This window comes from Etheostoma cragini, chromosome 7 (genome assembly GCF_013103735.1).
Source record: "Etheostoma cragini isolate CJK2018 chromosome 7, CSU_Ecrag_1.0, whole genome shotgun sequence".
NCBI lineage: Eukaryota > Metazoa > Chordata > Actinopteri > Perciformes > Percidae > Etheostoma > Etheostoma cragini.
Window position 1 is genome coordinate 23,897,752 of NC_048413.1, and position 19,957 is coordinate 23,917,708.

The following is a 19,957-nucleotide window of genomic DNA, read 5'->3' on the forward strand; positions in this document are numbered from 1 at the left end:
TTTCTGAGATTGATAGCGTACGCTTTAGCCTCTTACTGTGATGGGAATACAGTGGGCGCATGGTAACTTTAAAACATTAAAACAAAGTTGACTGCAGTTTTTTTTAACCTGAAAGTGTTGACCCATTTTGATTGTAGGCTGCTTTACATGCTAGGCACAACACTTGGAAGCTGAGGATAGAAAAGGCGACTTTCTCAGTATACATTCAATATTTCCGACAGTACCCGAAGGCAACATGCAAACGGACTCGCTTGTATGAACCGGGGAGATAGATAGATAGAGAGAGAGAGGGTGAGGGAGAGAGAGGGAGAGAGAGGTGGGTCTGACGTCATGGCATGGTGCCCCGTCCATGTTTGGCGAAGAATAAGTTTGTGTAGTTTCGTCAAACTCTAGACAACGCCAGCAACTTCAGCTTAGGAGAAAGCCAAACCGTTTTTTTCATACCTTTTCATTTTGCTGTAGGGTTTTTCATATCAACGCAGCATTATGAGATGTTTCATCAAAGGTGACCTTGCTTAACTTGTCATCATTATTAAGTTAGCATTATCTAAAAAATATCCGTGAAGGACCAGAGCTAGGCGGTTCTGGATTTATGTCCCACTCACTTCAACATTAACGGCTAATTGCTGTGTCGTTCAGTTATGCTGCTAACGTTATACCTGAAATTACTTCTTATGTTGTTGTTCTTATGTTTGCTTTTTTTTCGTCTCCCGCAACTAATGAACAGGCTTCTAATTCTTCGGAGAGTCTCGCATCTTCCGCCGGCTGGTTTCGTATGAACCGCGTCGAGGCAGCGACGGGGGCTCGCCAGAAGAGCCGGGCTTCAGGATGAGGGTGCCCAGAGGAGGACGCCTGTTCCTGGCGACGTGCCTCGGCTCGCTCTTTGTTCTCGTGCTGTACTTTCAGAGCATCACCAATGCAGGTAAGCCCCGACTCATACTCTGCTTCTTGAAAAACACAACTACCAACCTTATTTCAGTGTAACATTTGGCTGACATAACGCAATGGTGTTTTAAATACAACAGCAAGCTTTAACGTTAGAGATACAGTGGCCACAAATAAAGTATAACTGTAGTTTGTTGTAAAGTATCATTAAGGGAAAATGGCCCATTGGATTTACGATTATCCAAAAATCAGCTGCTATAGGAATATTACAGTGGTAGCCTAGCCTGTAACAGGGCTACTAGGGGTGTAGTCTACGTGATACGCAGGTATACGCAGTATAACCCACTAAGAAAGCTCTAGATTTTCCGTTTTCTTTTTAAGTGGGTACACACTTAAAAAGTAGGTACACACTTAAAAAGTAGGTACCCACTTAAAAAGCAGCATTGGCACGTAACAACATCATTTCCATTATGATTTAATATTTTAATATATTTGTATAGTTGATATTTGAATTGTCATTTGAGTTTTTCTTCTTTGCACAGTCTAAATAAATGTATTTCCACCGTTAATTGGTGCATAAAAGTATATCAGAATGCATGAAATAAAGTCTTTGACGCTCAGACACCCAGACCCACCACTATGACATGCCCTCCCATCCCCAAAAGGCCCCTATATAGGCCCATACATACAGTACAGAATACCCACTGCAATACATTAGACTACACCACTGAAGGATACATACAAATACTATTGGATGATAACTAGTGGATAATAGATTGGCTTTATAATAGAGCTGTGTGGTCTTACAGTAGGCTAATCTTAACACAATTAGCAACACTGTTACAGCTGTCTTTGTGAGTGACTCCACATATGTGAAACGGAGGGCGTGTGTAGAGACAGAGTGAAATGAGAATGAAATGATGTATGAATAAGCCCACTGTGAACAGAGTAATGTTTTGAAAGCCCCCCTCCTAGTGACCCCCTGCATTCCTCTGCTTTAACCCTCTTCTCCTCTTATTACCTCTGCTCTCCCTTTTGTTTCCTGAGCTGAGCCCTCCTAGACATTGAAGGCAGATTGGTCCACAGGGGACTGCAGACTCCCAGGGAGAAGAGTCAGGGAGAAAGACAGATAGAGATGATTGGTCTGTGCAAAATGGCACACAGGCTTAGAGGAGATGGGTGGAAGAGCATTTATTATGAAGGCTTTCCATGTGGATGGTAAAGAAGACAGGAGGAGGAGGAGAATGGTGCAGAAAGGGGAAACCAATGCCCAACTTTGGTGATAGTGTAGAACAAAGGGGCTCCATCAATGTGGATATTATTGGGTTTTATTTGATAGAAAAATATTGAAGTGAACTGGGAGATTTTCCACAGCATGTTGACATCAAACTGTTAAGCACATACTGAATCATCTGCACTTGTCATATGGGTCATGAAATAATGTATAATAATAATAATAATAATAATAATAATATATAATGGTTTAGAAGTAGTACAACTTTAAAAAGCATCATAAAACCCATAGCTTCACCTGATTGTCTTTGGCACACACACCCTATGATGGAACAGTTCACAACCACATTAGTAACTCACGTTTTATAGACCACCACATAGGAATTATATGCATAACTGTCAGTGACAGATGCACATGCCACATGTAGCTAAACTTACAAGCAACACACTTTAGCTCTCCCTTTGACCCACTCCACCAACTAGGTGTATATTACCCTAATAGCCTTCCTTGTTCAGGCTTGTCTGCTTTACAGTCCCACCAGTAGACATGCAAGCCACATGAGAAGCATGTTGGAGCCACACCAGAGAGGACTTATTTCACAGGATGTCAACAAAGCTCAGGACTTCCTTATTTACAGGGTATTTAGTTAGAGACGGTTAAAAAGCCAACACCTAATACCTAATAGTTTCCTACTACCTGGTTATTTCCTACCCTTTCATTTTATACTTATACCCTTTTCAATCTGACTGAAAGATTTTCTGTTACATTTCTGTTAAAACCTCCTGTATAACGTTCCATGTGGTATCATGATAGATACTGTGATGAAACTGTTTAATTAGAAACTTCAGTAACAACACATTAAAACTCCACGGTGAATTTTTTTGTTGAACAGTGTCTTTATTGAGTTTTCATTTATAACAAAGAGCTAAAAAATAGAATAAATGTAAAATGAAATAAAAATGAAAAGAAATACAAAATAAAAAAATAAAAATAAAAATATGTATTTATACATATACACATGTACTGTATATACTAGTGCTCCATCCATCCATCTTCATCTGCTTATCTGGTATCGGGTCGCAGGGGCAGCAACTCCAGCAGGGGACCCCAAACTTCCCTTTGCCGAGCCACATCAACCAGCTCCGCCTGGTGGATCCTGAGGCGTTCCCAGACCAGGTTGGAGATATAATCCTTCCACCAAGTCCTGGGTCTTCCCCGAGGCCTCCTCCCAGCTGTATACTATATACGAGTGGTGTCAAACAATTAATATATTTAGTTGCGATTAATGTCAATAACGTAATAGTTAACTTGCAATTAATCACACATTTTTATCTATCCTAAACACACACACACACACACACACACACACACACACACACACACACACACAAACCATCTATATAGAAGAATACATGAACTGTTATCCAGGATGACTTTTGGAAGATCACTTTTAAATGTGAGACGTGTCATCTCAACACCTCAGACAAATCCCAGGCTGTGACCCTTCCTTGAAATATTTTGACCATGATATGATGGCACACCGCAAACTCGATTAGTATGTGCCAATAATAATAATAATTTCCTTTAGGTGTCAAACACCAGTAGTATTTAAAATAGATTTTCATTGTTTGTTATCCATATGCCAACCTTACATACTCTTGGGATTTCTGCACTGCTGTGATCAGACAGCATTATTTAGCGTGGTGGAGGTTTGATGTTCACCCAACCACCAGGATATAGGCCTGAGAAATGGGAGTTTTCTTTAAGAAATGTTGCCTTGTTGTTGACAGATATATAAGCCCTTGTTTGAGAGAGTTGGTCTTATGCTACTGTGGTAACTGCCCCTGTCTCATTTCTGTCATTTGCCAATTTCAGTGGTTTCATAAAACTCATTTAACACCAAACTCTCCCTCCCTAATAAAAAGACTGTTTGGCATCACTGCATAGACTATGTTGCAACAATCATTTAGTATGAAGAGTGTCCTGTACTTGAAATAACCTTTGTGTTTTCAGATCACTTGTCTTTGAAATCACGTCTCCTAATTAGACTTACAGTTTAATACTGAACAGGAAGCACAGTGCATATTATAGCTGTGCTTCTATTGTCTATCTTCCTGTGCTAACACCCTGGGTTTTGGTACTCAGGAAAACATGAGTCCCATCTAGTGTGCTATTATGAACTCATTAGTTAAGTGATCTCAGATTTGTTGCTCTATTAACTGTTAATTTGTTTAGGATTTTGAGTTGGTTAGATCCAGATACTGTACATCACCTAGTTTTGAGCTTAAATTCCTTTGTGGGCAAGATAGTGTCATTTCAAACAGATGCAGCACTTCCTCAGGTTTTTTGTGTTAAAATGAGATACTGAAGCTCACTGTAACTAAGCTACAGATTTATTTCAGGTTTATGCTGTGAGTGCATTAACTTTAGCAATATGGCTTTACAAGCATAAGCATAAATCACCTGTTCAAAATGACCAACACTAATGCAATTTTACAGTGTATGGTGAAGTCCAGACCAGAATCACTGGGCTACTTCCATTCAAACTAAATGTGGTTTGCTGTGTTGAGGTCCACAGACTGCAGGAGTACTTTCATAAGCTGATCCTGGATGGCTCCAGTTTGCTGTGTATTGACTTCATGCTGAATACTTACAATGGCAGCAGCCCTGTTGGATTATAGAACTGAAACGATTATTACTGAATTCATCTATGAGTTAATCCACAGATATTCCACATATTTCATTTTAGGCTAAAGTGCCAACCATTTACTGGTTCAGATTTTTCTGTAACATTGTGATGGTTTTCTTCCCCCTCTGTGATAGTAAACTGCAAGACATAAGACACGTGAAGAAAACACCTTGCACTTGAAAGAGTTTTTTTTCATTTCAATTTTGTCTGTTTGTGTGGAGTTTGTGCTCCCCCCCGGTGACAATCCATGAATAAATCATGAAATAAATACGTAATAAAACAGACAAAGGATCATATTAAAACTCTCTCTTGTTAAAAGTAAAATCTGTTTGGCACAACCTTCAGCTCCTCATCCTGTATACCAGGCCGCGAGGCAGGACAGGTTAGGGAATTTTTTTTTGTATTGGCCAGAATATCACCCAGTAAAGGATCGGTCAACATCTCAGTATAATCTGAGCATGGATTTAAAGTCATGAATGTTGATCATTGCTGTGCTTGCGCTGTTGACATAGTCGTAGCTGATGGGCAAGAGGAAATCCACTCTGTAATCACTGGCCCCTCTGTTCAATCCTGGGCCTAGAAACATTGAACTTTGGCATCTTTCTTTATCATCAAAGTGATTCTCTCCCTTTGTCCCCTTATTTCAACAATGAAATGCGAATGCGAACCTTGTGCTGCATTTTGGCAAATGTTGTTTGCTGAGTGATTCTAGAAACAGTTCCCCAATTGTTTGATTTCCAGAAAAAGAATTCTTCCTCAAGTCAGTGTAAAACTGCTCTTGACATACTGGGGAAAATTCTCTGACGTGCTATTTCCAGTCTGCCTCTCTTATTAGATACATCGTAATTAGAGCAAAAATAGAGATAAACACACAGTTTCTATTTCCTCTCAGACTTGCTTTTATGTGGCTTCATTGACTCAACCGTGACATTGTGTGTGTCGTTCGAGCATGTGTTACGATGCCAAGTATCTTACCTCAGCACGGAAAGGGTGATGCGCATTGTGTGTACTTGTCAATGGTGGAGTGAACTTGTCAGCATTTACAAGATAAAAAAAGAGAAATCCAAACATGTGCAAAGAGTGCTCATTTCAAAATGTGTGTTCAGCTCTGCTGCTTGACACAGGAAACCATTTTCTATCATCACATTTTGCTAAAAGAAAAAAACAGGAGAGATACTGGTACCACTGAATTGAAGAAGCGCACATGTCACTCTGTAATTAACCCGTCCACTCACCATATGGTTGTACTTGTCATGAGATGTCATGTTTTGTTTGCGTCATGGCTTGGAAACTAAACTGACATATTATGTCCCTGAGCAGAACCAGGACTTGTGTCTGAGGTTTACCTGTGGTAGACTCATAATTTCTGAACCATGAACATATTCTCTGTTCCTGGTGCTGTTTGCTCTACATTCACCCTCTCCAATATTTCCACTTCATTTGCTGGGCTGGCTTTGTGGATTCACATACTAGAGGGTGGGAACACTCTTCTCTCTCTTTCCCAGCTATAGGAGACAAAAGGGAATTTATCTGCTCAAGCTGCTTAATAACATATTTTACAGCAGTGGATCTCTTTTACACCATGCCGCTGTTTTAGACCTTGAGTGTTCTGTCACAACTCTTGTCACACACACTGATAAAATCGGAGCTGAATTAAACAACTAAATTGCCGCAGATGGATGACAGGTGTTTGAAGATTGATTTGGATATCACTGGCACTTCAGTTCACAAAAGCAGAATCCACTCTGCCGGTTCTTCTGACAGTGATGGATTCCACCTCACAACTCTAAACAGAGGCGACATCAAGGCCTGCTCTGATGTGTCTTGCCTACACAGAGTTTTACCTAAACCTGCTGTAGGCACACATACACACAAACACACACTGTTAGCACATGTAATTACCCACAAACCCGCTTCTTCATAGCCACACACACCCATTCATGCACACAGCGTGTAATCCTGTCACACACCAGTGCCACTTTTTGCACATCCATGCACATCGCCACTTATAAACTGACTTTTACATCACTGCAGCTGTTGTGAAACAAACAAAGAATGTTCTGATGCCTTTAATTTCCCCCACAATGCCGAAAGCTCTTTAGAGAGAACTGTACACCACATGCTACACCTGCTGGCTATTTTTCATGCCTTAGACTGTGTGGTGTATCAAAAGAGTATTTGTTAATTTCCCCAACATGTTCTATCTTGTAAATTGTTAAGCCTTCTGACTGCCCTCTTTTTATAATCGCTTTCATTTAGGACTGTTTCAGGATTCAGGAAGCACTGAAGCAAACAGTGGATTTATATGCAAAGACAAGAGCTGGAGTCTTTGAACATGATGTTGTGGTATCTGTAAGCTACAGTAAAGTAGTAGCACTGGTAGTGATTGTCATGTGATCTGTTACAGGTTACCTGTGATCCATTTGTAGCTTCTCTGTCATTTCTATGATGAAAACATATGTGTCAGTTAGCATACATAGCTTTTTTTGTTTGTTTTGTAAATCAACTATTTTTATTCTATTTTATTTAAACAATTAACAAACAAGACACTGGGAAATAAGAAAACGTCCCAAAAAAAGACTGGGAGTGGGTAAACCCAACAAGGGAGGGGGGAGACCTAACAAAAACACAGCAGCAGGAACGGAGCTTATAGCTCACCAACAAGAGGAAGCAACAGTTTAATAGTCTGCTTGGCCAAAGGGTGGATGAGGGCGCTTACACTGTTACTACCAATTAACAATCATTCCCTGAAACGAGTGGCTAGGTTCTCACAGAAACACCTCTAGCAACAAACTGTAGCATTACAATGTGCTTTTGCCTACACACATCACACTTACTGTTGCTTTTTTTTTTTTAAAGACAAAAAACAAATTGGTTGAAAATGAGATGTTTTAACCCTTTAGCATAACTGACCCAAGATAGACGCTGTAAACATTTATGCTGGATTTATTCTGACAACATTCAAGATTTTTTTTTTCATTTTGGAGTATTCTTTTCACTTTTATAGTTCAGAATGTACTAGTGGAATTATTGGAGTATCGGCTGAAACAAAAAAAGAAATTATAATAAATTGCTTTGCCATATCACCCATCTTAATCCCCTTTGGTTTGTTCCATAATCCATACATCTGTTGCAGGAGCTGTGCAAGTGAACATAACGAGGGTAGGCGTGAGATTAAAAGGAACTCCCTGCCTCACTACAAAGGATATCACTCATCGTAAAGTCACTTCATGTTGTTGGTCTAATTACCAACATATGCAGCTCCGAGCATGTTTTAACACCTTTGAATCCAGCAACACTAAACAAAACAAACACAGAAAGTATGGCGGCCCTGCTACTCATGATGGTCTCTTCCTGCCTTCTTTTGTTATTATTTGTGACATCCTATTTTCACTTTCAGTTGTACAGTGAAACATTCTTTATATACCTCAATCAAAGGGCTCACGGAAACTTCCGTTATGTAGCCCTCATAAAGACAGGCCTTCATTTCAGTGCAATTTAGTGTAATTGTACCTCTGTAAGTAAATAATTACATTATTGATGCCACTGAATCCTTTTTTGCTATTATTCATGATGACAGAGGGGAAGAGGTTTTTTTAACAAAAGGGAAGCTCATCTGCCAACAGCAGAAAAGGACAGAGATTTATCTCAATAACATTTTTTATTATTATTTTTTAATATTAACGGATTGCGTTCCCCCCCCCCCACACACACACACAGTACACATTCTAGTATACTTCTTAACAAACTTAGTCACTATCTTGTAGTCATCTGTTAGTCATAAGATAGTGCTTTCTGTTTATAAGATGGTGCTGTTTGTTTAGAAGGCTGTACTGCTGTCTGATTAGAAGGCGTAATGGAACCTTGATGTCTGTGGATATAACATCTGCACTGCTTCACAAGCCTGACAGGCTGTTAAACCAGACAGACCCAGGTTCAACGTGAGCCTTCTGCTCTTCTTCAACTGTGAACATTGTGTCACTTCCTGGGTCTGAGAGGAAGTGGTGGTTTCTGGTGCATGTGATAGAACGTTACAGAAACATATGTGGTTTTATGATGATTGGAGTAGCCTCTGAATTTACTTTTCCATTGAATAGAGAACACCTTGACCGTGTGAATGCAAGTGAAGGCTTTAATGCATTATAAAGGATAAGGAAAGCATTTCTGAGTTTAACTTTGTATATGCAACAAAAGCAGTGCACTGCTAAAGGAAGAGAACATCTTGGGTGGCTGATGTTTTGTGGTGCCAGTAAGTTAGTAAGTAAGTAACTAAGTAAGTAAAGCACCTTACAAAACCATGGTTGCAAGGTGTTGTATAGAGCAACATTAATTAACTTTAATAAAATGGAAAAAGGAAACAGTCTGACTAAAAGCCAATATTAATGTAATGAAAAATAATGAAGACTGGAAAATGGCAAAGATACGTTAAATAGACAAACATAGAGACCTTTATATAGCCTGTAAATAGGAGAACGGATCTGTAGAAGGATTTTAGCTAGATTTTAAAGGAAGTTTCAGATCCACAAATTAAATGACATATCAGAAAAAGCCAACATTCCTTTGAGGCAGAGCAAGAAACAGGGACACTATCCTCCCTTCAACAAGCTTACATGTTCACATTCATATAAACCCTCACACATTGAGAGGCTGTGTCCATAATTATGTTATGTTAATGGTTCTGTGAGGCTCTACTGAGGCACAGTGGGACTTTGAGCCAAATGCTTACATCAGCATGCCCATAGCTGATTTAATGTTTACCACTGTTACCATCTTAGTTTAGCAAATCAGCATGTTAATATTAGCCAATTAGCACTAAACACAAAGGACAGCAACTGATGTGAATGTCATTTGGTCTTGGCAAAATGTTTGGGCAGAGTCAGATTTTCACCGGATCACAGGGCCATATGAAAGGTATCCTCAAAGTCAGTAGGCTTCTTACTCTGCACAGCAGCTGAGTTCTCGCAATATCACAAATCATGCAAGAATCATGGGATCACGTATCATGAAAATCCATCTTGTCAAGCTCCAACCAAATGTGTTTGTGTCTGAACTAACCGCTTGTTGACCAATCAGCGTCCGGTAAGGAGCTACTGGCGTGGTTAAGGTGGGTGTGATGGTCGTGAATGTTTGTTCAAAACAACAGCGGCGGACTTGATAGACAGATGGTTCATCCAATCCTCTGCAGGGTCATGCCGAGATCTCAAAGCGGCTGATATGTTGCTGCTGTTCTCTTGTCTTATGGAACTTATAAACAATATGCCACTCACATTTCACTCGCATAAACCCCTTATTGCCATCATAACGATTCTAATTGACATACAAACTGTACCATTTTACGGCACACACGTATAGAATGTTTAATTTATTAAATTATGTACTTTCTTAAAGCATAAAGTCTTTTCCAACCTTTTAAATAGGTTTACAGAATATTCCGTTTTTATGACTTGAAACATTTTAGTTGACTAATAAGCTCTTTATATACAGTACTTTGCCCTTTTTGCTGTTTTCCCCGTTGAAATATCAGTATGGATGAGTCACTTAAATGTTTCCCAGTATGCATGCTGTGTTTGTACTTGAAAACAGACAATAAACCATTAATATGAGTAGAGGCTCCACAAGTGTCTCTTGACCTACTTCCTAGCTTCCTGAGGAAGCGCCCTGAAGGCGGCTTATGATGTGAACTGCATTGCGGTTGACTCAGAAATTAGACACTCTACCATTATCTTAAGTATTACGTGGAATTTAGACTAATTTCTATGCATTTCTATGAGGTTTCCCAATATATCTCAAACCTCTGGGATGCAGTCTGCTGTTTCTGTGACTTCTTTAAACTTCTCCTTTCTCCTCAACATTACACCCAAACACCTTATATTTGACTCTTAGTGCTGTGCAAAACATGTTATTGTATATGCATACAATTCATATACATAAACTAGCATGTACATTTGATGTAACTGTGTGTGTGCGTGTACCTAAGATGTGAGTTTTGCATGTCCATGGTCTAGCGCAACTAGATGTCTATCTCTGCGTGATAAGATGATGTGGCACAGTTTTACCCAGAGGAAGTTGAGGATTTGGATGATCCATGTGAGCTCAGGCAGAGAGGAGGGACAGGGAGAGGCTTCATCAAGGCAGTATCTGTCTCACCGCCTATCCCAGATCCTTTTATACTACATGTTTTACTAAATTTCCTCAGTACAGCAGATGTTCTCTTTTTTTGGTTTTCTGCTTCCTCAAAATGGAAGGAAGTTAATATGATTTACAGTTTGCGTTTAATCTTGCACAATTGCTTTTAAACAGTAGTGGTTGATATGTTTGTTTCATAGAGACTGGATTTCCAAGCTGACACAGATTTATTTCATTTGTGTTACATTTCAAAACAGTGACATTTCAGTCTTTTTTGCCTAATGTAAACTCAGCAGAAAGAAGAGAAACAGAGAGAATAAGACTCTGTCTGCTTCCGGGTTCCATACTTGCATAGCATATCCCTACTCCTTGCTTTTTTTCTAACTGATATGCTTTCCATATGATGGTATGGCATTTCCCCCATTGTTCTTTGGGTATACTTTCAAAAAGATTCCCTCATTCTAATAGTGTAAAGCACATTCCCCACCTCCCTCCAACTCCTTCTCATTCCAGCTTTTTGTAAGATGTAAAGCCCTATGCATTGTTGAGCCACATGTGCAAAACAAATCACTTTCTTGCTTAGTACCATTAGCTGCAGACCCAAACACTGACTGCATCAGGCCTGGGGGGTGGAGCAGGAGAGGAGTGGGGGATGGAAGTAGAAGACAGATGTGTTTATAGAGGCTGGAGGAGGGAGGAAAGACGATAGCAAGGTCTCCAACGGGAAATTTTAACTTCCTAAAGCTAGCAGAGCCTCCACCAACTCCATCACTACAAATACACGTTATGCAGCCATGCGTTGTTCTAACCCACCGCCCACCAGTGATGCATATTTTTCATTGTTTGGTTGCGTAATGAAAAGATGTTGGTAGGTGGTCAAGTGGATGGTAGGGTACGTTCTCCAAATCTTTTTGGTTTTGTATTATGTCCTCCAGTTTATTGGCTGTGGATAGATAACTAAGGGTTAACATTGAAATTAATAAAGGATAAAGTAGAAGAAGTTGCAGCGAGTGCAAAGGGAGACCTAAAAGGGACACAACTTATTTAAGAGTTACAGAGAGAGTTTGATAGGAACACACTGCTCCTACAGTATGAAATCTATAAATGAAAGGGAGGAGGATCACGTCATGAAAAAGGCAGAACCAGAGGAGGGATGGAAAGTTGGCTCAGGCTGACCTTTCCCATACTCTGTATGCATAGACATCTTTAATGTGTAATTTAAACCTCTGCAAATACATGAGTCATTGCAAAATTAAACTTTCTCTCATAAGTGACCTACATATGAATAAATAAAAGCGGTGTGGTCGTTAGACTTAAGTCAGTGGTGATCACGTTAACAAAGCCCCAGCAGTAACAAAACATGTCTGGACATGTTTTGTTTGACATATAACACACATGCAACATGTCACGGAATGACCAGGGTGTTACCCATTTCACATTTTTACAGTAATCCAGTGAAAAAGTGAGAAATAAATGAGAGCAATGGAAAGATAATAGAAGAGGAACTCTTTTGTTAAAGCGTAATTTTGTTTTTGTTGCTAATTAGGCAATCAATAAATTTGGCGAGCAGCAGCTGGTCATCACATGTATTTTTCATTTGTTTTTCTAACTATAGAACCTGGTGTGAAGACTGACAGAAGACCAGGGAAAAGCAGGAGAAGTCCACTGCAGACCCTCTACAATGGAGACCAGGTGAGAACACAGGAAACATTACATTTATCCTACACTTTTATCCAAAGCGATCACCAATAAGTGCATTGAGCCATGAAGATACGACCCCAAAATTGCAAGTACATCAAAATCCACAGATACTGTAAGCAGAACTGCTTTAAGTGCTACATCTCTTCTTCTTTTTCATCTTTTCATTGGCCAAGATGCGGTCTGAACAGGTGAGTTTTCAGTCTGCGGCAGAAGTATAAATTTATGTTTTTTGAAACTATAACGAAATGTTTAGGTAGGAAGTTGTAATACAAGACAAGAATGCAATGTGATTTTATCTGGTGTATTCATACACATATTTTTATGTTTTATGTTGTGCTCATAACATTGCTTTTTATGGAGCCTATTGTAACCTTTGGCCAGGGACCTCAGATGAAAATAAGTCTTTTGACTAAATATTTACAGAATTAATATTAAAACTAAGACAGACCCTCACAAACGTGACAGTTAGCAATGTTAGCTTTTATCAATGCTAGTGGCATCTGTTCCATCCTTGGTATTATCTGTATGTCTATTTCTACCTTACTGTTCATGAACCTAAGTGTTGGCCTACAGTAAGCACATTAAGAGCAACAAAAAAACAGAGTCCTTAGCTTCCGAAGCTGATTCTTTTCTGATCATTAGTGGCTTTTAGCGGTTTTTAGCTCATTGTTGAGATGTCCAGCCCAGAATTTTTTTTTGCTAAAACATGCAGCTGTGAAAAACCACTGTACACTACCTACTCAGCACCAAACAGCAGACGCAGAAGCTACCAGCTGGTAAACATAGTGGTGCATTTAAATATTTAAATATCCTTTAAATGTTGAGCTGAGGGGGTAGTAGACCCAAAACTTAAAAAAACTGCTAACTGCTGTTTTTTTTAAATAATGTTAAGCTGAAGGAGAATATATATAAAAAAAAAATATTAAACCTGATGAACCTGAATTTGTCTTGTGATAGTCTTGCTTTGCCAGACCTCGGCTAGTCCACACATGATGCATGACTCAGCCAACGTGGGGCGAATGCTCTTACTGGGTGAGCTAGAGGCCGCCCGGCCTTGTTGGCATTTTTAATGAATTTTTTGAAAATGTTATTTTCTATTTCTGCTTCTTCTTCTCTCACTCACCCATTGGGGCCCTCTTTCATTGGCCCTGCATCATCCTGATCACATCTTCACAAGCAGCTGGAGCTGTTGGCAGCTCAGAAGTCCCTCCACGGTCGCCGGGAGCTGTTGGAGCAGGCGTGTCTGAGCCACACCAGGAAGCGCCAAGTGCTTTCACCGGAAGATCTCAAACACCTCATTGTGGATGATAAACACAGCCTTATTTACTGCTACGTGCCCAAGGTTGGTTATATAAGGATTAAGTATAAGATTTAGTACAAGTACTTATTAAAATCCTACTCAGTTGATATTATATAGAAATGTTGAAATGAAAGTTTGTTGCATTGTATATGAAGACTTGAGCTCTCACTTTTTTTTTGATGAAGGAATGTGTATTTTGGCTTGAAAGAGAATCTTCCCATCTTGTATCACTTCCAGGTAGCCTGCACCAATTGGAAGCGTGTCCTAATGGTCCTCACCAGCGGCGGCCGCTACACCGACCCCCTTTCCATCCCGGCAAATGAGGCTCACGTGGCAGGCAACCTCCGCACACTGTCCGAGTTCTCAGTCCCCGAGATCAACCAACGCCTTCGCAGCTACCTCAAATTTATCTTTGTGCGGGAGCCCTTCGAGCGCCTGGTGTCTGCCTATCGTAACAAGTTCACCCGTAGCTACAACACTGCTTTCCACAAGCGCTACGGAACCAAGATCATCCGCCGGCACCGTCCCGACCCGGCGTCTGAAGCACTGGAGAAAGGGAACGACGTTTCATTCCAGGAGTTTGTCCAGTACCTCGTGGACCCTCGGACCCAACGGGAGGAACCTTTTAACGAGCACTGGGAGCGGGTGCACGCCCTCTGCCACCCCTGCCTGATCCACTACGATGTAGTGGGGAAGTATGAGACTCTGGAGCCAGATGCACAGGCTGTGCTCAGGTTGGCTGGAGTGGAGGGGACACTTCAATTTCCAACGTCTGGTAAAAGCACCAGGACTGATGGCAACATGGCAGCACGTTTTTTCAAGCATATCAGTCCTTTTTATCAGAAGAAACTGTTCAACCTGTATCGAATGGACTTCCTGCTCTTTAACTACTCCACACCAGAGTACCTCAGGACTCGATGAGGGGAACAGACAATAGGATTTACATCAGTGCCATGGATGTGTGAAAGTTGTGATGGTTTTCCTTTCACATCCCATTTAGACTTTTTTATTAGTGATGATCATTTTGCACTTTTTGGTTGCCATGGGCAATTGTCATCGCTGCCTGGAGTGGTCCATCACAAGCACCGACTTGTCACTTTGACACTCCAACAATAACAGCTGTGGAGAATGAACTTTAAAAATGCAACCCAATTTTTTCCTGAGGAGATAAGGCCGACAGTGTGTCATATTTGTCTGTTTGCTTACTAGTGTGAAACGGTGTTTTGTTTCAACAGTTTGCAGATCAGAATGCAGATGTCTTGTTCCCATGACGTTGAAAGATGGGACGCATTAGCTTTAAAGACCGGGTCCTTTTTCCCGGGGCTTTGGGTTCAATTAGAAATGTATTATTTATTTTTATTCACCTGATTGCCATTCATTATCTAAAAATGACTTTTTTGTTTGTTTTATTGACTTTCAGTTTTTTCATTGTGTTACATGTCATCGTCGAGTTGGTGTAATATGCCTCACCATCATCCCGGCAGTGCCCACTTAAGTTAAAGTGACTCCCATGGCTTGTTCTATTGAGCACTACTGAGCCATGTATTAAAGTCACACTTCCGAGGAGCAGGTTTTCCTCTTGCATGGGTGGTTTACAGGTGAATGTGTTAACTGTGAAACTGAACACAGCTGACTCATTCACTTAAAGATTCTCTGGACGGCATTTATTTATGTATGTCAGTGCATACAGTATTTATTGTTATAGAAATGTGTGTGTGTGTGTTAGGAAGGATTTGGGCTTAGAGTCTGTGTATCTGACTCCTTAATTCCAGTAAAAGTTAGTTACCATCCCTCCTCTATCACTGTCTGTATTTAGCTCTGGGCAGGTTAGCTGAACAAACAAGTGCATAGCTGTGGTCAGGGCTGAGTCTGGCCCAGTGCTAGCCCTGGTCAGAGCTCCCCTTGTTAGCATGAATGCAGGCGCATAAAAGGGTTAATCCACCTATAGGCATCTCTACTACTGGGCCTTGTTCAGCAAATGTGACTGAATTTACATCAACATCGATACAGCTGTTAATATAGAAAAAAATCAATTGTGTGATTTACAGTGAAAATATCAGTTTTAACAAATGTCTTTCTAAAGTCTTAACCCTTGTGTGTTGTCTGGGTCTGTGGGTTTTCAATGTTTGCTGAAAGACAAATTATGCTATTTAACATTTCTACTAACTCAAACTCATTGGCCTTGGCTCATTTTCTGTAAAGAACATAAAAATAACTTATTTTCAATGACCACACACGGTACACCCCCGCTACACGTAATATGTTGTTGAGCTCTAAGTTTTTATATAAATTGTTATGGCTGTACGCATTCAAAAGCCTAATGATGTGGTGGAAACATTGGCTGTGTAACAAAAATATGAACACCACACAAGGGTTTAACGTTTAAAAGTACACGCCAGCGATTTTACACATCGTCTGTTTACAAGTCTCGGGGAGTAACACCGCATATGTGAAAAAAAGCTTTATAAAGCCTCAAGAAAGAGCGCTGCACAGTGGCTGATAAATTGCACTTGAGTCAAGTGCTCTTACCAGACGTCTGTAGCCTGCTCCTCATCTCTGATTAGGGCTAATGGGTGATGGGTGATGGGTTACATTGTGGGTAATGTAGGCCAGGCTGTGACAAGGAAGAGGAATGCGTGGAATTTAAAAAGACAATATCAAAATACTTTTTCTTTTTTTAAACTGTCCATCTGGAGTCCTACAAAGTTATAGAAGTATAATGCTGAAATCATTGAGTACTCATTTAAGGCCATTACATATTGAAGTTTAAGGTAAAATCATCCAAAAGGTTTACATAATTTCACCTAAAACAGTCAAATCCGCCAGTGCATTTAAAAAAAACAATGTCTTTTTGAAGAATAATGGAGTGTACTATGCTACCTACTGGTGTTAAGAACAGAGTTATTTGTTAAAGTAAAAATAGCAATGCTTTATTTTTCCATCCCTGTAAGTTAATGAGCAGTTTTTAGGAGGTTTCATTAAAGATTGTGTAATTTGGCACTAATTCTAGGTAAAACAGAAACTCGGGTTCCAGCAAACAAATTCAAATTAATAAATAATTTGCAAATTGTTGACAGGAGATCAGACAATTCAGCTAATATGAAGGATCTAGTTTACAATAATAAATGAGTGACATTCATTCTGATCTTACTACTGCCTTTAAGCTCAAAAGGTTTTTTTTGTTTTATTTATGTCATGTTATGTTTATGGTAAGTACCAAAATATACCTTATTTCCAGAAAACCTGCTAGTAACTTATTGGGTAATGATGGACCTGTTAAATAAAGTTTTGAGCGCAAGTTATTTCCTACTCTTCTAATAACATTAATTTGTGGCTCCCTACATTTGTTAAAAGGGTAATGGCGGCACACTGACTCCAAACCACAAACATATTTAAGCATTAGCAACATTTAGGTCCCCGTTGGATCTCTGAAAAGTAAGAATTGATATCACATGCATATAGCCAAATACGATTACTAATGTTTCTTACGTTTACCCATTGTAAGAAGTGAATTTTTTCGTTCTACGAGTTACTCTGTTTATAAAGATACCAATCCAGCCTGAGTGAATCTGTAAAAGTTCATGCTGAGGTCATTCTGAACATCCCCTGGACATGTCTTCGTTCAGCTAGTAATCCCTAGGAATAATAAGAATTCCCCCCAAAATAACAAATCAACATTTCCATTAAAATAGACATGTCCCCCAGTCAGTATCAGTTGCTTAAAGACCATGCTAGGGCATGCAAGACAAGTGGGCATTGATCTAGAAGGACAGTGTTACGTTTATCTCTACATCTTCCACATTTCTTTTTCCAAAATATTTCATCTTTCTGACGAATATTTTCAGGCCCAGGCAGGCCAACTCTGGAAACATTGCTTTGTTCCGCCTGCAGTAATGCTTTGAAAAGTGCAATATCTACATGTGAGTTATCTGTCTTTATAAGTGACTTCCTTTTTTATAGAAGCCTTACATTTGTGCCATCATGCTTATGCCATTTTTGTTTCTGTTTGCTATGAATGCAGCCATGGATTACAGGGTTTCCATTTTACACTCCCCTTTGTAGCAGGGTGTGATTTAATGCATCATTTGCAAGACGTGACTTGCCAAAACCCAGTCGCATGCTTCCTGTTGCTACTTCTTACTGGTGAGATGACATGCTGCGCAAAATATATGTTGTACCTTTTCATTCTTTTTTTTTTTTACTGGAAATTACAGAATACAAGTAGCTTGTTCTTTCAAAGGGATCAAAGATCCATCTCAAATGCCCAGACGCTGCTGTGAATGAACACAGCTAGTCAGACATTTCCAGTCATTTCTGTAGAAATGCTCCTTTAGTCACCCATGTGACTCTGTGAGTGCATTGTGAAATAGTAAACAGCACAATCTGAAAGAATCTCTCATGCACCAGTTTACTTGTGTCACAAAACTGTGAATGTGATAACTTGATAAGTGAAGTGCACTTGCGCTGTATATGTGTTGATTAGCAGGTTACCTTGAAGTGTCTACAAATACAATTCCTTAACAGCAGCACTGAATATGTGTGTTGTGTTTTATGTTTGTTGTTATCTTTGTTTCTCATCACAAACGTTGAAGTGTGTTTCTGAGATATTCTCCCAAGGGCAGTTATTCTTCGTTTCATCAAGTTGGTTATTTGATTTTTGATGCACGTCTTTTCAGGTGCGTTACAGGTGCTTCAAGAGGCCAAAAAGGACGGAGAAAGACTCTTGCGACAGATCTAATCAAAAGCCCTTTAAATGTTTTCAAATGCTATTTTCCGAGGTATTCAATTTTATAGCTTGTTTTACATATTCACAACACTGGGCTGCTGTCTGCCCTCTTCCTGACAAAGTCTCTTAGAGGAGGGGAGTAAGGCACATGGACCAGGGGATGCACTAGATGGCTAACTTAGCATTACTTTAGTCAAGTAACAATACAGCTGACATTTTTGATGACATACAATACTATTACCTTTCTTGACTTACATACTATTACAATTTTATCACTTTTTTTGAAACATACTATGACTTTTAATGGCCTTTTCATGGCATACTATACTATGACATTTTCATGGCACACTATACCATGACTTTTTATGAACAACTGTACTATGACATTTCTGTGACTTTTATGACAAACTATAACATGACTTTTTATAGTATGTCATACTATACTACGACATTTTGAAAACATACTAGACTATGACATTTTTGAAGACATACATTTTTGATGACATACAATACTATTACCTTTCTTGACTTACATACTATTACAATTTTATCACTTTTTTTTAAAACTTACTATGACTTTTTAATGGCCTTTTTTAGATACTATGCTACAACTGTTTTAACATAACTTAGTGGCTCAATGGTTAGCACTGCTTTAAATGGCAACCAACAAGTAGTCAGACTCCGATGCGGGAGCAATTCACAGTCCGGGCTGCACTTTTCATGGCTTTGTTTTTCAACATACTATACTATGACTTTTTTAAATAATTTTTTTCACCATAGGATACTTTGCCTTTTTTTAATATACTATGCTATGACTTTTTTATGACTCAATGACATACTATATCATTACTTTTATATCACTGTTTCAACATACTATACTATGACTTTTTTAAATAATTTTTTTATCATACTGTAAAATAACATAATACACTGAATTTTTTTGACATACTATACTATGACTTTTTTTCAACATTCTATACTATGACTTTTTTTCAACACACTATATTATGACTTTGTCATTACTTTTTTGACATAGTATACTATGACTGTGGTGGTTTGCACTTTTCCAACAGGCAGTTGTAGGCACTGCATGCACTCTAAACCAGTTTCAGGTCCTGGTGCGGCTTGGCCGTTTTTATGACTTGTGTGTGACTTTGTTATCACTTTTTAAACATACTTTGCTGTTCTATTTCTGACATACTATACTATGAATTTTTCGAAATTTGATTTAACTTTTTGACATACTTTACAATCGTTTTATTTCCATTTTTTTTCGATATCACTTTTTTCAACATA

The 19,957-nt window shown here is 39.2% G+C and overlaps 1 protein-coding gene and 1 long non-coding RNA gene across 4 annotated transcripts; one reads left to right on the forward strand and one right to left on the reverse strand.

The window, feature by feature from the left end:
- Positions 1–328: 328 nt before the first annotated feature.
- On the forward strand, positions 329–15,048 carry LOC117947241 (carbohydrate sulfotransferase 11-like). Of its 3 annotated transcripts, XM_034875943.1 has the most exons (6): positions 329–505; positions 728–922; positions 12,550–12,626; positions 12,809–12,823; positions 13,816–13,977; positions 14,173–15,048. In XM_034875943.1, the coding sequence occupies exons 2-6, from the start codon at positions 829–831 to the stop codon at positions 14,854–14,856; spliced, it is 1,032 nt and encodes a 343-aa protein (XP_034731834.1). In that variant the 5' UTR covers positions 329–505; positions 728–828; the 3' UTR covers positions 14,857–15,048. The 3 variants fall into 3 exon arrangements, with proteins under 3 accessions (XP_034731834.1, XP_034731835.1, XP_034731836.1); XM_034875944.1 differs by lacking the exon at positions 12,809–12,823 and having other exon boundaries at positions 13,813–13,977; XM_034875945.1 differs by lacking the exon at positions 12,809–12,823.
- Positions 9,755–16,599, reverse strand: LOC117947255. Its single transcript, XR_004657198.1, has 3 exons — positions 16,528–16,599; positions 14,321–14,322; positions 9,755–9,766 (listed from the first exon to the last, which is right to left on the reverse strand). It is a non-coding gene; the product is annotated as an uncharacterized LOC117947255 (long non-coding RNA).
- Between the last annotated feature and the right edge of the window lie 3,358 nt (positions 16,600–19,957).

What these genes read in the sequence shown, in the direction of transcription:
- LOC117947241 (XM_034875943.1), top strand. Translation starts at nt 829, where the DNA reads ATGAGGGTGCCCAGAGGAGGACGCCTGTTCCTGGCGACGTGCCTCGGC. An exon ending in TCAGAGCATCACCAATGCAG is followed by an intron (nt 923 to 12,549) that starts GTAAGCCCCGAC and finishes TTCTAACTATAG; the next exon opens with AACCTGGTGTGAAGACTGAC. An exon ending in TTTACTGCTACGTGCCCAAG is followed by an intron (nt 13,978 to 14,172) that starts GTTGGTTATATA and finishes TATCACTTCCAG; the next exon opens with GTAGCCTGCACCAATTGGAA.